This window comes from Theropithecus gelada, chromosome 1 (assembly GCF_003255815.1).
Source record: "Theropithecus gelada isolate Dixy chromosome 1, Tgel_1.0, whole genome shotgun sequence".
In the NCBI taxonomy this organism is placed as follows: Eukaryota; Metazoa; Chordata; class Mammalia; order Primates; family Cercopithecidae; genus Theropithecus; species Theropithecus gelada.
Window position 1 is genome coordinate 89,560,179 of NC_037668.1, and position 15,770 is coordinate 89,575,948.

General features: G+C 39.6%; 1 protein-coding gene across 3 annotated transcripts in view; it reads left to right on the forward strand.

Annotated features, from left to right (window-relative positions):
- PATJ (PATJ, crumbs cell polarity complex component) overlaps positions 1-15,770 on the forward strand; it is a 419,471-nt gene that overhangs the window by 30,772 nt on the left and 372,929 nt on the right. For all 3 annotated transcript variants that reach the window (XM_025398758.1, XM_025398765.1, XM_025398774.1), the window contains exons 7-8: positions 976-1,104; positions 14,031-14,249. In XM_025398758.1, coding sequence (XP_025254543.1) covers positions 976-1,104; positions 14,031-14,249 — 348 coding nt within the window. The remainder of the gene's footprint in view (positions 1-975; positions 1,105-14,030; positions 14,250-15,770) is intronic.

Sequence of the window (15,770 nt, forward strand, 5' to 3'; positions counted from 1 at the left end):
AAGGAAGGAAGGAAGGAAGGAAGGAAGGAAGGAAGGAAGGAAGGAAGGAAGGAAGGAAGGAAGGAAGGCTGGCTAAGTAATGAGTATGCCCTAATGATCTTGAGAGGGAGGATATTGTTCTGCAGTTGGATTATGTGAAGTAATGCCCATTTCTCATAGAAACCTGCTAGTTAGAGGGGAAATGCTTATGTCTTTTAGTCTAATTTGTATAGTCCTATTGCTAATATCTTCAGTGGGGCCTACCTTTCCTCTCCCTCATAAGAGTCTCCTAAATTAGTCTCTCCACTTTGTGTCCTACTACCATTTTAGATTCTTCTCATTGCTGCCAGATGAATTTTCTTAAACCACTTCTTTGGTTCTGTCATTTCTCTTCTAAAACCTTTAACTACTTCCACTTGATTACCCAGTTAAATCCAACCTTTTGACCATATCTTTCATCCATTGTGTTATCTGGCCTAGCTTTGCCCTTATATTTTCTTTTTGCTTGAATGTCTTCCTTTGTAGTGCAACTTAAATGCCCCTTTTCCTTGAAGTTTTCTGTAATTCTTCATTGGTTTTGACTTCATGTTCTTCCTTCCCTGTAAAAAGTCTTTATAATATTTTGTGATTCTCTTTCAAGCAGACACATATTTACTGGTCCCTACTATGTGCTGGGCACTGTGCTGGATATCCAGTGTAGAGTGAGGAGTGAGAAATGTTTCCTGTGCTCTTAGGGCTAGTGCCTTATGATCCAATATTCTGCCTTGTATTTTAATTATTTGTGTTTTACTTTCTCTCTACTGGATTATAAGATCCCTACGGTCAGGGACCATATGATTATCTCTGTCTGTATGTCTTAGCCTGTAGAACATTGCCTTGATTAATTGTATGAATGTTCAATTTGTTGCAATGTTACTTTGGTAATGATTGTATTGGAAAACTAAGAATCTGTGAGTATTACTGATCCTGTGACTCTTATGTGCCATTAATTTGTAGGTTTGCTGGGGCCATGTTGAAGAGGTTGAGCTCATTAATGATGGCTCCGGACTAGGTTTTGGTATAGTTGGAGGAAAAACAAGTGGCGTGGTTGTGAGGACTATAGTTCCTGGAGGATTAGCAGATCGAGTAAGTCAACCTTCCTTGTTATCATTTTGGTTTTATAAAATTTAAGTTGTATGAATTGAAATGTAATTTTATAACATGAGTTACCAGGATATATGACTAAATAACTAGAATTTAAGTATAGCTTAAAAATGGTTTATTCTGTAAGTATTATTAGTATACATGCTGTCTTATTTTAAACAGTTCCTAAATCAACATTTTTGGGGTTTGTTTTGCTTATAATTGACACGCTTCATGATTCCATCAGGGGACAATTTTTTTTTTATTGAAAAGCGTTGTTAATGAATATTGCATTTTGAACATCTGTATTATTCTCCTCTAGTGTGTCTTTCAATGGCCTAAATGTTAAAATCAGAAGATACAGCGATTATAAACATTTGTCCCAATATCATACATGGTAAATTTCACTTGAATTAAAATTTATGGCCTTATAAGTTAAATGACTACCTTTCATTGTTTAGCAGTGTTTACACTGAAAGTAGGCTATTAAAAAAATTAGCAACTGTTTCTGCTTAATTTTATATTGAAGAAATGTTAATTACTACTTTAGTTTTTAGAAATTAGTTTAGAAATTTGACTCTGAAGCCACTTAATAATAAGCCCATATTATATAGAATAGCCGTGATAAATCAGAAATAACTTTAGTTATTCCCATAATCAGAATGATATGTAAAATTTCACTGATTATTGCCCAGTTACATATAAATTTATCCCTTCTAATAGACATACATAAGTAAAAATGAGCTTGCCATGCAAATGCATCTTCAAGGCAAGTTCCTTGGCTCTTCATTTCTGATCATGATTGCTTCACCTTATGCAGCTTGTGGAGCCATTGATGTTCCTCTCATCATTTCAGCACCTAAGAGTATTTATTTAGAACAGCAGTTGTCAAAGTTTGGTTGTGGGCCTCTGGAGGGCTCTGAGAGCCTTGCAGGTGGTCTATGAGATCCAAACAACTTTTACAATAATACCACGACATTATTATCCCTTTCATCCTGTTAACATTTGTACTGATGATACAGAAGCAGCTGCAGGCTAAAACTGCTGGTGCCTTGGTGCAAAACAAGGCAGTGGCCACAAACTATTATAGTAATCATTGCATTCTTTTCTGCCATGTGCTTGCAACAAAAAAGAAAAAAATGCCGTTTCAATTGAAGTTTTTTTATGATGCAGTAAAATGATTAATTTTAGTAAATTTTGACCATTTAGTGCATGTCTTTTGAATATTGTCAAAATGGGAAGTATCATGTAGCATTCTTGCTATGTACTGAAGTATGATGGTTGTCTTAAGGCAAGTCATTTGCAAGGTGAATCTACTACTTTTTTATGTGGAACAGCATTTTTATTTTTATAAAAATAACTGCAGAAAAATTATGTTTATCCAGACTTGGGTATTTGGAAGATGTTTTCTTGAGAATGGATGATGTGAACCTGTTATTTTAAGGCAAACAACTGACACTGTTTGTTAGCAACAATAAAATTTGAGCTTAAGCAAAAATTAGAATTTTGGAAAATTTGTATTTTACCATGAGCTTGACATTTCCCTAATATTTAAAAGCTTTCTAAGGCTGGGCGTGGTGGCTCATGCCTGTAATCCCAGCATTGGGAGGCCAAGGTCGGAGGATCTCTTGAGCCCAGGAGTTCCATACCAGCCTTGGCAATGTGGCAAAACCCTGTCTCTACAAAAGACACAAAAGTTAGCTGGGCATGGTGCTACTTGGGAAGCTGAGGTGGGAGGAGGTGGAGGCTGCTTTGAGCCAAGATTGTGGCGCTGAACTCCATCTGGCCTGGGTGACAGAGTATGACCCTATCTGAAGAAAAAAAAGAAAAGAAAAGAAAAGTAAAGAAAGGCATTTCTGATTGGATTGTTGATTGATATTAATCAATATGATTGTCTTTATATTATATGATGAAATATGTCAGTACTTGGAAGGTCTGCATAACTGTGAATCGGTATTTTCTTTTCTTCTCCTTTTTTTTTTTTTTTTTTGAGCAGAGTCTTGCTCTGTTGCCTAGGCTAGAGTGCAGTGGCATGATCCTATCTTACTGCAGCCTCAACCTCCCAGGCTCAAGCAGTCCTCCTACCTCAGTCTCCTGAGTAGCTGGTATTATAGGCATGTACCACCAAGCTAGGCTAATTTATTTTTATTTTTATTTTTTTGAGACAGGATCTCACTCTGTCACCCAGGCTGGACTGCAGTGGTGCGATCTCGGCTGACTGCAGCCTCCCTCTGGGGCTCAAGTGATCCCCCACCTCAGCTTCTGGAGTAGCTGGGACTACAGACACAGGCCACCATGCCTGGCTAATTTTTGTGTTTTTTTGTAGAGATGGGGTTTCACTATGTTGCCCAGGCTGATTTCAAATTCCTGAGCTCAAGCAATCCTCCCGCCTTGCCCTCCCAAAGTGCAGGAATTACAGGTGTGAGTCATTGCACCTGCCTGGCCTTATTTTTATTTTTTGTAGAGACAGTCTCGCTTTGTTTCCCGGGCTGGTCTTAAACTCCTGGCCTGAAGTGATCCTCCCGCTTAGGCCTTCCAAAGTGCTGGGATTGTAGGTGTGAGCCACCATATTCAGCCTCAATATTTTGTGAAGACCAGTATGTGATATGACAAAATAATATGTAGCTAAATGATCCTCTTGAAAATCAAGATAGATCAGTCGATTTCAATAGTGTCTGAAAGTTTGTTGATATGGTTCCAGATTCTACATTGTAACTGTATAAGAAACCACCACTTGCCAAGTTTTGGTGTGTTATCAAAGAATAGGCTGAAAGGACTATTATAATACCCCTCCCCTTTCCAACTATATATCTGATTGAGGCCAGATATTCTTCATATACTTCATCCAAAACAGTATATTGTAACACATTGAATGCAGAAGCAAATGAGTCTAGCTGTTTTCTTTTAAGCCAGATATTAAAGAGATTTGTAAAAATATGAAACAGTCCCACTCATATATATATATATATATATATTTATGTATGTAAGATTTGATGACTTGCTAGGAGGATTCACAGAACTCAGCATACAGTTGTACCCATAGCTATATTTATTACAGTGAAGAATACAAAGCAAAATCAACATGGAAAAGGTTACATAAGGTGGAGACTGGAGGAAATCAAGCACAAGCTTCCATGAGTCCTCTCCCTGTGGAGTCATATAGGACACACTTACACATATATATATAGGTAAGAGTGGGACTGTTTAATATTTTTAATTTAATATATAATATATACTATATAATTTAATATATAATAAATATATATATTTTATATATATGTATATATATTTTATATATATATATATTTTTGAGATGGAGTCTTGCTCTGTTGCCCAGGCTAGAGTGCAGTGGTGCAATCTTGGCTCACCAGAACCTCTGCCTCCCAGGTTCAAGTGATTCTCCTACCTCAGGCTCCCGAGTAGCTGGAACTACAGGCCTGTGCCACCATGCCTGGCTAATTTTTGCATTTTTAGTAGAGATGGGGTTTCACTATGTTGGCCAGGCTGGTCTCGAACTCCTGACCTCGTGATCCACCCGCCTCAGCCTCCCAAAGTGCTAAGATTACCGGTGTGAGCCACCATGCCTGGCCAATATTTTTTGTTTTGGAAAATATAGCTCTTTTAAAAATATATATACAATATAATAAATATTGATAAAAATTAACGTTAAATATTATATATTAAAAAATTCCTCAGTACCAATTTTTGCATGTGTATATGTTTGTGAATTCATCTTTACCAGATTTCTCCAGAGAAACAGAACCAATAGGATATGTGTGTGATTATTTTAAAAAAGAGATTATTTTTAAAAATTGGCTCATGCCATGGTGGGGGCTGGCAAGTCCAAAATTTGTAGGGAAGGCAAGGAGGCTGGAAACCCAGACAAGAGTTGATGTTGTAGTCTTGTGTTTGAGATCTATAGGGCAGGCCAGCAGAATGTCTCAGGAAGCTCTGTTACATTCTTGAGGCAGAATTTCTTCTCTAGGAAATCTCAGTTTTTGTTTGTGAATTCTTCAACTGATTGGATGAGGCTCACCTACATCATTGAGGGTAATCATCCTTTACTTAAAGTCAATTGTTTGTATATGCTAATCACATTTACAAAGTACCTTTGCAGCAACGTCTAGATTAGTGATTGACCAAAACAGTCAGCACCACAGCCCAGCCAAGATGACACATATAATTTAACTGTTATCCATTACCACAATCAAGGTAATGAGCGTATTCATTACTCCCAGCCGATTCCTGTACTGCTTTGTAATTCCTATCGCTCCATCCTTAATAATTTTTAAGAGTGTAAAGGAGTTCTGTCTTTATCCATTTAGTGTTGCTATAAGGAAATATCTGAGGATAGGTAATTTAAAATAAAAGAGGTTTATTTAGCTTATAGTTCTGCTGGCTGGAAAATTGGGCATCTGGGGAAAGCCTCAGGCTGCTTCCATGGTGGAAGATGGAGAGCCGGTGTGTGCAGAGATCACGTGGGCAGCGAGGAAGCTGGGGCGGAGAGGCGGAGGAGGCGGGGCAACTCTCTTTTTAACAATCAGAGTGAGAATTCACTGCACTAAGTAAACTCACTGCAGAGAACTCAGAGCAAGAACTCACTGCACCAAGCCATTCATGAGGGATTCACTCCCATGACCCAAACACCTCCCATTGGGCCTCACCTCTAACAATGGGGATGCGATTTCAACATGAGGTTTGAGGGGACAAACATCCAAACTGTAGCAAGTTCTGAGACCAGAATGTTTGAGAATGTTCATTTTATAGACGTTTAAAACACATCTGTGGCTGGGTGCGGTAGCTCATGCCTGTAATCCCAACACTTTGGGAGACTGAGCCGGGTGGATCACTTGAGGTCAGGAGTTTGGGACCAGCCTGGCCAACGTGTTGAAACACTGTCTCTACTAAAAATACAAAAAATTAGCCCGGTGTGGAGGTGCATGCCTGTAATCCCAGCTACTCAGGAGGCTGAGGCACGAGAATTGCTTGAACCTTGGAGGCAGAGGTTGCAGTGAGCCAAGATCACGCCACTGCACTCTAGCCTGGGTGACAGAGGAAGACTCTGTCTCAAAACAAACAAACAAGACACACATCTGTGGCACAACACAATATTCTTTAAGGATTCTTTAAAAATTTTTTTATAACCTGGAAAGAATAAAATATTGCAGAAAAATTTGGGATGCCTTTCTTTGTATTCCCTCCCTCCTCCTGCCTCTGCCTTAGAAATTTTAATAGGTTTTTTTTGTTGGAGTGGCTTTTTTTTTTCCCCGAAATGCAAAGTGGAGTGGTTATTGTGCAAAACAAAGGGTCAAGTAAATTTAAACAAAATCCGATAGGTTTCTTTACTGTAAGAATTTTCTTAGCTTTTAAAATACTAACGTGCTTTATGAATTTTCACAAGAGTAAGATGTGCAGAGTTTCCCAGATTAATCCCATTGAGGCATTGTTGGAAAAAGCCCAAGTCTGATTTTTGCCCTTTACTGGAAGGGATCGTCACTATTTCAGATCATCAAAGAGGAGGTAGAGGGTATGCTTGTCATAGGGTCATAAGAGCTCAAAGAGAAGCAAGTACTTATGCCAGACATTGTTATCTGCTTAATGTACATTATTCTCATGTAACCTTCAAAACACTCTTAGAAGTTTTATTCCCAAATTGTAGATATGGAAACCATTAAGAAATTGCCCAAGGTTACAGCAGCGAGGTGAGCCACGGAGTCAGGATTGAGCCCATATCTGTTTGATTCTGAAGTCTGAGCTTTGTCGTTAGAATTTATCCAAAGTTAATCCTAGTGTTTTCCTTTTCCTGATATACACCTGTGCACAATTGTTCACATCTATCAACAGGGAGTAGCCAGCTCTAGGAACAACAGAGCTATTGTCTCTTCTAGGGCATATGGTAAGGCCTAGGCATAGGGGACAGAGCAGTATTCACTTCTCCTTTCCTCTCATGTCAGCTGATGGCAGATAAAATCTCTTCAGCTTTCTTGCTATAACCAATTTATCTCCTTCCTCAGCCTGGCCTCATTTGTTGCTTAGTAACTCATGAAATGACTTAAGCTGCAGCACCCTCAGGCCTGAGGCTATGGCACAAGACATGGTGTACACCCTCCCTATTATCTACCTTTGGAGAAATTGTTCTCAACACACCTACATCCAAATTAGCCTCTGAAAGGAAAGAGCATAGGATTATAGTGTGTGAGCTTTAGAATCAGACAGATGAAGGCTTGAATTCTGGATCCACCTCTCACCCTGGGCAAATGACTTCTTGGCTTAATTCCATGTTTCTAAAATGGTCCCCAAGACACCAGATTTGATGACTTGCTGGGAGGATTCACAGATCTCAGCATACAGTTGTACCCACAGCTATATTTATTACAGTGAAGAATACAAAGCAAAATCAACATGGAAAAGCTTGCATAAGGTGGAGCCTGGAGGAAACCAGGCACAAGCTTCCACGAGTCCTCTCCCTGTGGAGTCATATAGGACACACTTAAATCTTCCAGTGGTGAATTATGACCATACATCTGAAATGTCTGCCATGGAAGCCCATCAGAGACTCTGCCAAAACATAGGGTTATTACTGGATGCTGGTCACAGAGGCACACACTGTGTAGTGTATACTGAAGACCTAGACTGGCAGAAGAATGCAGGTGTTCACACTTTAGGCACCTTGAGCCATTTTTACCAGGGAATGGTGAGACCCCTCACAGAATCTAAGCTGCCAGGTGTTAGCCAAGGGCTAACCTTGTAAGAAGGCCTTTCCAAGGAAAGTTGATGCTTTTTATTTTTTGGCAGGAGATAATTTTGCTTACCTTAAATAAAAGTCTGTGTGAAAATTCAATGTTAATCAATGTAACATGCTTAGCACAATGCCTCTTAGTTCCCAAAATGCTTATAACCCAATGAGAGAGAAATGTATTCTCATTTTGCTTAAGAAGGATCTGAGACTTAGGTAAGATAAACAACTGACCTTTGGCCATACAACTTGACCAAAGTAGAGCTAGGATTTGAACTTGGGTGCATCTGACTCCAAAGCCCTTACTTGTCTTTCTGTTGTGTCCTGCCACTAATGATGTAAAAGAAATGAAGTAGAAAATAGCATTTATTTATGTAAAAAAATTGATTGATTTATAGGAATCTTTTAAGAAACATTATTGAGATCTAGTTACAATGTCCAATCAGTTAATATAATCAGGCCAACTCCATGGATAGGGAAATTATATGATATTAAAAGGGTAGCTAAAAGGCCTATCTCTCTGTAAGCTTCAGAGCCTCTCCAAAATTCACAGTGCTTGAAACACTCACCTTAAGAACATTCTGTCAGTTGTGGCAAGAGTTAAACATCTTTTTGGGAGGTACTTTTTGTTTTGTTTTGTGTGACATTGATAATGGGCAGTGTAAAACCCTCGAAGTGCAGAAACCTATTTCATGTGATCTGAGGAAGTTCTAGGGCAGTCAGGTGTACTGGGATACCTCCTTGTCTTCAGAACACAGCCTATTTAAAGGTTGTCATACATTATTGACATTTTTGTATGAAGCAGTTAAAATATGAATCTATTGACTACCCAGTAACCTAATACTACGAAGGAATGGAACCAAGCAAGGGTTTGAGGGTGGATGTGGACTTTGAGAGACTTTTCAGTGTAGAGTAAGGAAGGCCCAGCTTGAGGTCACTAAATGTTTGGTTAGTCCCAAGCAATTTTGCTTTGAGTGATTCTATAAACAGATATTTTCTTTATCTCTAAAAATCAGTTAATGAGTGCTCTGGGAATTTGAGTAGGATAGGATAGTTTCTTTAATTCCTTTAGGGAAAAAGTGTTTATTTTGTTTTATAAAGTTACCCTTTTCTATCAATGACATGTTGCCTTTTGATTGAAGACCAATAATAAAACTGGCCTGGAATCGAACATAGTTATTATTTCATTTTCTGAGTTGTGGAAGTATTTGGTGCCTTTTTTTTTTTTTTTTTCCTAAATAGAGACAGAGTCTTGCTCTGTCACTTAGGCTAGAGTGCAGTGGTACGATCCTAGCTCACTGCAGCTTCCAACTCGTGACTTTAAGCAGTCCTCCCAAAGTGTTGGGATTACAGGTGTGAGCCATGGGTACCTGGACCCATTTTTTAGTTTTTGAAGAAACAAATTTGATTTCTTATTTTGTAGCTCAGGTCTGAATTACTATAGGTTTTAAAATTTTTTAAAAATTATCATACACAACAGCATATCAGAGAAGTTAAAATGCAAAGTAATGTGGTTTTTTTTTTTTTTTTAGCCTAAAGTTGCTCCTTTTTTTTTTTTTTTTGAGATGGAGTCTCGCTCTGTCGCCCAGGCGGGAGTGCAGTGGCCGGATCTCAGCTCACTGCAAGCTCCGCCTCCCGGGTTTACGCCATTCCCCTGCCTCAGCCTCCCGAGTAGCTGGGACTACAGGCGCCCGCCACCTCGCCCGGCTAGTTTTTTGTATTTTTTAGTAGAGACGGGGTTTCACCGTGCTAGCCAGGATGGTCTCGATCTCCTGACCTCGTGATCCGCCCGTCTCGGCCTCCCAAAGTGCTGGGATTACAGGCTTGAGCCACTGCGCCCAGCCTTTTTTTTTTTTTTTTTTTTTGAGACAGTGTCTTTCTCTGTTGCTCAGACTGGAGTGAAGTGGTATGATTTTGGCTCCCTGCATCCTCCACTTCCCAGGTTCAAGTCTTGTGCCTCAGCCTCCCATGTAGCTGGGATCACAGGTGCTCACCACCACGCCCAGCTAATTTTTGTGTTTTTAGTAGATATGGGGTTTCACTATGTTGGCCAGGCTGGTCTGGCCACAGAGTGAGACTCCGTCTCAAACAAAAACAAAAACAAAAACTCCTGACCTCAGGTGATGTGCCAGCCTCGGCCTCCCAAAGTGCTGGGATTACTGGTGTACATTCACTGTAAGTGTGTGATACCCCTGTTGCATCAGCTATTTTAATTTTTCTGCCTTTCACACTATCTTCACCAATATGCATAATTTTTTTCTCTTTTGAAAGAATCTATGGATTAATAAAACTGTTATATGTGAATGTTTGATTGGCACGCTGTGTACTTGAATCTTGGCATAGCTATTTATTGGTTTTCATTGATTGACGATTTCTGTTAAAGAACAAAAGGGACTTTATGCCTTTCAGTTTCCTCACACAGAAGATAGGTTATGGAAGGAGAATGTTGATCAGAAAATATCAATAAAATGCAGACTGGGGCTGCTGGACTTAGACAAGGTAGCTGTCATTTTGGTGTCTTTCTATCAATCTGACTAATGACTATTTTTGTACTTATGAATTCTTTAGAACACCTGCTTTTCTGCAGGAAGAAAATGTTTGACTTTCAGTGACAGATGCAAATTATCGACATCATTTTAAATTAAGAGTCGAGGTAAAATAGAAGAAAACTAATGCCTAGGAAGTGACTAAAAATATACTTTATGATAAAATGTCCTTCTTTGGCCAAGCCAAGTATGAAAACACTTATTAGACATATTTTTTTTAAATTTTTTGATCAAGGCATAATTCTATTGAAGAATAGTTTGATTTACAGAGGTAACTTTACCCTTATTTTTCATCAGAACCACTGACTTTCTCTTAAGTAGTTGCTTATTTTGTTTTAAGTCTGTTGCATGGATGAAAACAGAATATCAAGTTATCACTATTAAAGTAGAAATCCAGCAATTCTTCATTCCTTTTTTCATAACAATGTCCTCCTTGCATCTGTTTCCATTTTCTAAGTCTTTCCAGATGTTTCTGAATTAAATTGCATTTCTGCTGCACCACTTCTCTCCACTTCCAGTCCCTTCTAGTGGCTTCTGAAAGCACAGAACTTTGTATGCATTATTTCAATCTAAAACATTCCTTCATTTAGGTTCCTGTAAAATTGGCGAAAAGGAAGGAGGGAGAATAGAGTTTTCAGTCTAAAGGTTTTTTAAAAAAACTTCTTCCTTCAGAATCTCATCTTTAGCTTGCAGGTGGTGCCACCTGGAACTAGGATTTTGAAGCTTAGAACTGGATTAACCCAATAGTCATTGCTCTGTTCTCAAACTTTCTCTCCATGTTGCAGAATATCTATTTTTGATCTTCATTTCATTCAAACTTTTTGAGAGTTATAGGCAGTTTCTTGGAGAATAGGAAAGCAGTACATTTACTATCTACTAGCAGCCTTTGTGTGTAGGAGATTGACTTGGTACAGTAATGTTACTCTGGAGATACTGAAGTATAAGGCAAATAACTGGATGAGAGTAGTCTTAGTGAGCAACTTGGATTCAACTTTGGTTCAACCCTTTTATCAGCTTTGTGACCTTGGTCAAGTCAGTCAAACTTTTTGTATCTCAATTTTTCTCATTTGATAGTTGTCCTTCTCTAAGTGAGATGGTACATGAAAGTGATTTTGAACCTATAAGGTGCTCTGCATGTATAAGTTTAAATAAAGCCAGCTGTGTTAACATTGTGGTATCTTTAATGCGCTGTAATAAAGATAAGTAGGGTGAATTCAAAATTTCTGACTAAACAAATTTAGGAAAAATTTTGTAAAAATTAGCTGTTTCAAAAATTTATCAAAGAAGGGAAATGATGAACGTTTTGAACAGATACTCATTTTGATAAATTATTTACCTTCTGTGTATGAAATATACATGTAAAAGAATGTATGTAATATCTGTGCACATTTTAAATGATAATTAAACAATAATTATTTGCAAGACCAACTTGGGCAACAGAGTGGGACTCCATCTCAACAAAACAAAACAATAGTTACCAGTGTATAATACATACCACCTAACTTAAGAAATATAACATTATGTATCTTTTCTTTCAGCTCATCTGGAACCTTGACTTTATTTATTTATTTATTTATTTTATTTTTATTTTTTATGAGATAAGAGTCTAGCTCTGGGTCGCCTAAGCTGGAGTGCAGTGACGTGATCTTGGCTCACTGCAACCTCCGCCTCCCAGGTTCAAGCGATTCTCATGCCTCAGCCTCCCGAGTAGTTGAGATTACAGGTGTGTGCCGTCACACCTGGCTAATTTTTGTAGTTTTAGTAGAGACGGGGTTTCTCCATGTTGGCCAGGCTGGTCTCGAACTCTTGGCCTCAAGTGATCCACCTACTTTGGCCTCCCAAAATGCTGGGATTACAGGTGTGAGCCACTCTGCTGGCAGAATCATGACTTTAAATACCTTCTATGTGCTGATGACCCGCAAGGTTTTTTTTTTTTTTTAACCTCTCCCCAACTCCCAAATTTAAATGTGTAGTCTGGATTTCTCTACTGAACTTCAGATTTGTGTATCTGGCTGTATACCTGTTACCTCCACTTGAATGTCTAATAGGTATCTAAGACAACAGCTCTGAAACTGAACTCCTGATTTCCACCTCACCCATTTGTACCTCTGTAGTCTTCATCTCAGTTCATGGCAACTCTATCTTTCCAGTTGCTCAGGCTAAAAACTTCGGAGTTTTGACCCCTTTTCCTGCCTCATAGCCCATATAGAAGCTATCTGCAGATCCTATTGACAGTTTATTAAAAATATATCTTGGCCGGGCATACATCCTGGCTAACACGGTGAAACCCCGTCTCTACTAAAAAAATACAAAAAAACTAACCAGGCGAGGTGGCGGGCGCCTGTAGTCCCAGCTACTTGGGAGGCTGAGGCAGGAGAATGGCGTGAACCCGGGAGGCGGAGCTTCCAGTGAGTTGAGATCCGGCCACTGCACTCCAGCCTGGGTGACAGAGCGAGACTCCGTCTCAAAAAAAAAAAAAAAAAAAAAAAATCTATCTATCTATATATCTATCTGTCTGTCTATCTATCTATCTATCTATCTATCTATCTATCTATCTATCTATCTATCTATCTATCTATCTATCTATCTTGGCCGGGCATGGTGGCTCACGCCTATAATTCAAGCACTTTGAGAGGCTGAGGTGGGTGGATCATGAGGTCAGGAGTTTGAGACCAGCATGACATGGTGAAACCCTGTCTCTACTAAAAATACAAAAATTAGCCAAGCGTGGTGGTGCGCACCTGTAATCCCAGCTATTCAGGAGGCTGAGGCAGGAGAATCCCTTGAACCCCGGAGGCGGAGGTTGCAGTGAGCCGAGATCGCGCCATTGCCCTCTAGCCTGGGTGACAGAGCATGAGATTCTGATTCAAAAACAAAACAAAACAAAAATCTATCTATCTATCTATCTATCTATCTATCTATCTATCTATCTATCTAGAATCTCACTTCTGAACACCCCAGCTGTGAACCACACCCAAGCTATTGTGGATTATTGCTAAGGCCTCCCAACTCGTATTTTTGCTTCTCTTGTTTCCTCTTCTGTAGTTTATTTTAAGCACAGAAGCTTCAATTCTGTTGTTAAAGTCAGTCAGGTAATGTCACTCTTCTGTTTCAAAATCCTACTCAATGCCTTCTCTTCCCAATCATGCAAAGAAGATGCCCTATACTGTCTGACTCCGTTAATTTTCCTCATTTTTCCCTCATTTTCTTGTAGCCGCACTGGCATCTTTCTATTCCTCAAACATGTCACTGAGGATGTTGGTTTTCAAGTTCCCAGCTTTATGCTGGAGGCTTCTGTTCTGATCTTTCCTTCTTGAGGCCCTGGCTTTTCTGTCCTTTTCCTTGCACACATGGCCATTAACACCCAACTCTAGGCCATTAGGCATGAGCTTATACCCTCAAGCAAAGGCCTTTTTTAGAATACTGGTTACTTTTCTCATTTTGAGCCTTTCCTTTGTGTTCTATGTGAAATTCCTTTACTCTCACCATTTCAGCCAGTTATTAACAGTACTCCATTTTATTCAGCATTTTAGGTGGCTTCTTTGTCAGCCATTTTGCCAGAGCCAAAAATCTGATGAACTGTTATTAACTAGTGAAGTTAGAGCATTGATTTCTCGAAATAATTTTGTCTTTTTCTTGGATTGAAGGATGGAAGACTCCAGACAGGGGACCACATCTTGAAGATTGGTGGCACAAATGTGCAGGGAATGACCAGCGAGCAAGTTGCACAAGTTCTAAGGAACTGTGGGAATTCAGTCAGGATGCTCGTTGCTAGAGATCCAGCTGGTGACATTTCAGTCACCCCTCCTGCCCCTGCAGCCTTACCTGTTGCCCTGCCTACTGTAGCCAGCAAAGGCCCTGGTTCTGTGAGTTATACATATCATTTTTTCATCTCAAATCAAAGCCTGGGTGTGACACACTGTAAGATAAGAAATTCTTTCAACTTGAGGCACCACATTGGTGTGAGTTGTGTGCTCACCAGTGAAACAGGAAAATAAAAAAACTCATTTGGAGACATTAGACATGTTGGTTTTTCTATTTCGCTGTTTCTCAGGGTTAAGTCATTCAGCCTCCCTGAGCATCAGTGACTTATTTATAAATTGAAGAATAATAATACTTGCCTTGTCTATTTCACTGAGCTGGTGAGGAGACATCCAGGTGGTGGAGGGAAAACTGTTAACACTGGCTGATGTGTGAGAATTATCACTGGTAGCCACAGGCTGACTGAAGGGAATGGATATCAATAATAATATTTATTATACTAATTATTTTAGTTATATTATAATAATAGTTATTTTTAATTATAAAACACCTGGAATTGTTCAGGTCATCTGAAATCTTCACAGTAATTCTGCCAGATAGGCCTTATTGTACATTTAATAGATGAGGAAAATAAAGTCAAACATCATGTTAAAGACCTTATAGGGAGTAAGTTGCAAAACTGGAATTTGAATTCACATGTTTCTGGTCCATTCCAAGCTCCTTCCCACTATCTCAACATGGGCTTTTAGTGAAGACATAATAAAGTAAAAGCAAAGAAATGGGTTTTTTGTTTGTTTGCTTGTTTTGTTTTGTTTTTGAGACAGAGTTTCGCTCTTGTTGCCCAGGTTGGAGTGCAGTAGCGCGATCTTGGCTCACCGCAACCTCCACCTCCCAGGTTCAAGCGATTCTCCTGCCTCAGCCTCCTGAGTAGCTGGGATTGCAGGCATGCACCACCACGCCTGGCTAATTTTGTATCTTTAGTAGAGATGGAGTTTCTCCATGTTGGTCAGGCTGGTCTCAAACTTCCGACCTCAGGTGATCTGCCCACCTTGGCCTCCCAAAGTGCTGAGATTACAGGTGTGAGCCACCATGACAGGCCAGAAATAGGTGTTAAAGGGAGGGTCCAGGAGGAAGAGGAAAGAAAAGAGAAATGGGCCGGACGCAGTGGCTCGTGCCTCTAGTCCAGCACTTTGGGAGGCCAAGGTGAGTGGATCACCTGGGGTCAGGGGTTCAAGACCAGCCTGGCCAACATGGCAAAACCCAATCTCTACTAAAAATACAAAAATTAGCCAGATGTGGTGCACACCTGTAGTCCCGGATTCTCCGGCTGAGTCACTTCAACCGAGGAGGCAGGGGTTGTGGTGAGCTGAGATTGTGTCACTGCACTCCAGCCTGGGCAACAGGGCAAGACTCTGTTAAAAAAAAAAAAAAAAAAAGAAAGAAACAAAAACAAAAGGAAAGATAAATGATTATGGTGGAAAAGGGTGGAAGGCCACTGATTATCATCACCTGAGATGTCATTCTGTGTATTCTGGGAAATTGTTGCCTTTCTCTACTTGGAACTGTATGAGTGGAAGTTTTCTTTTTTTTTTTTTTTTTTGAGACGGAGTCTCGCGCTGTGTCAC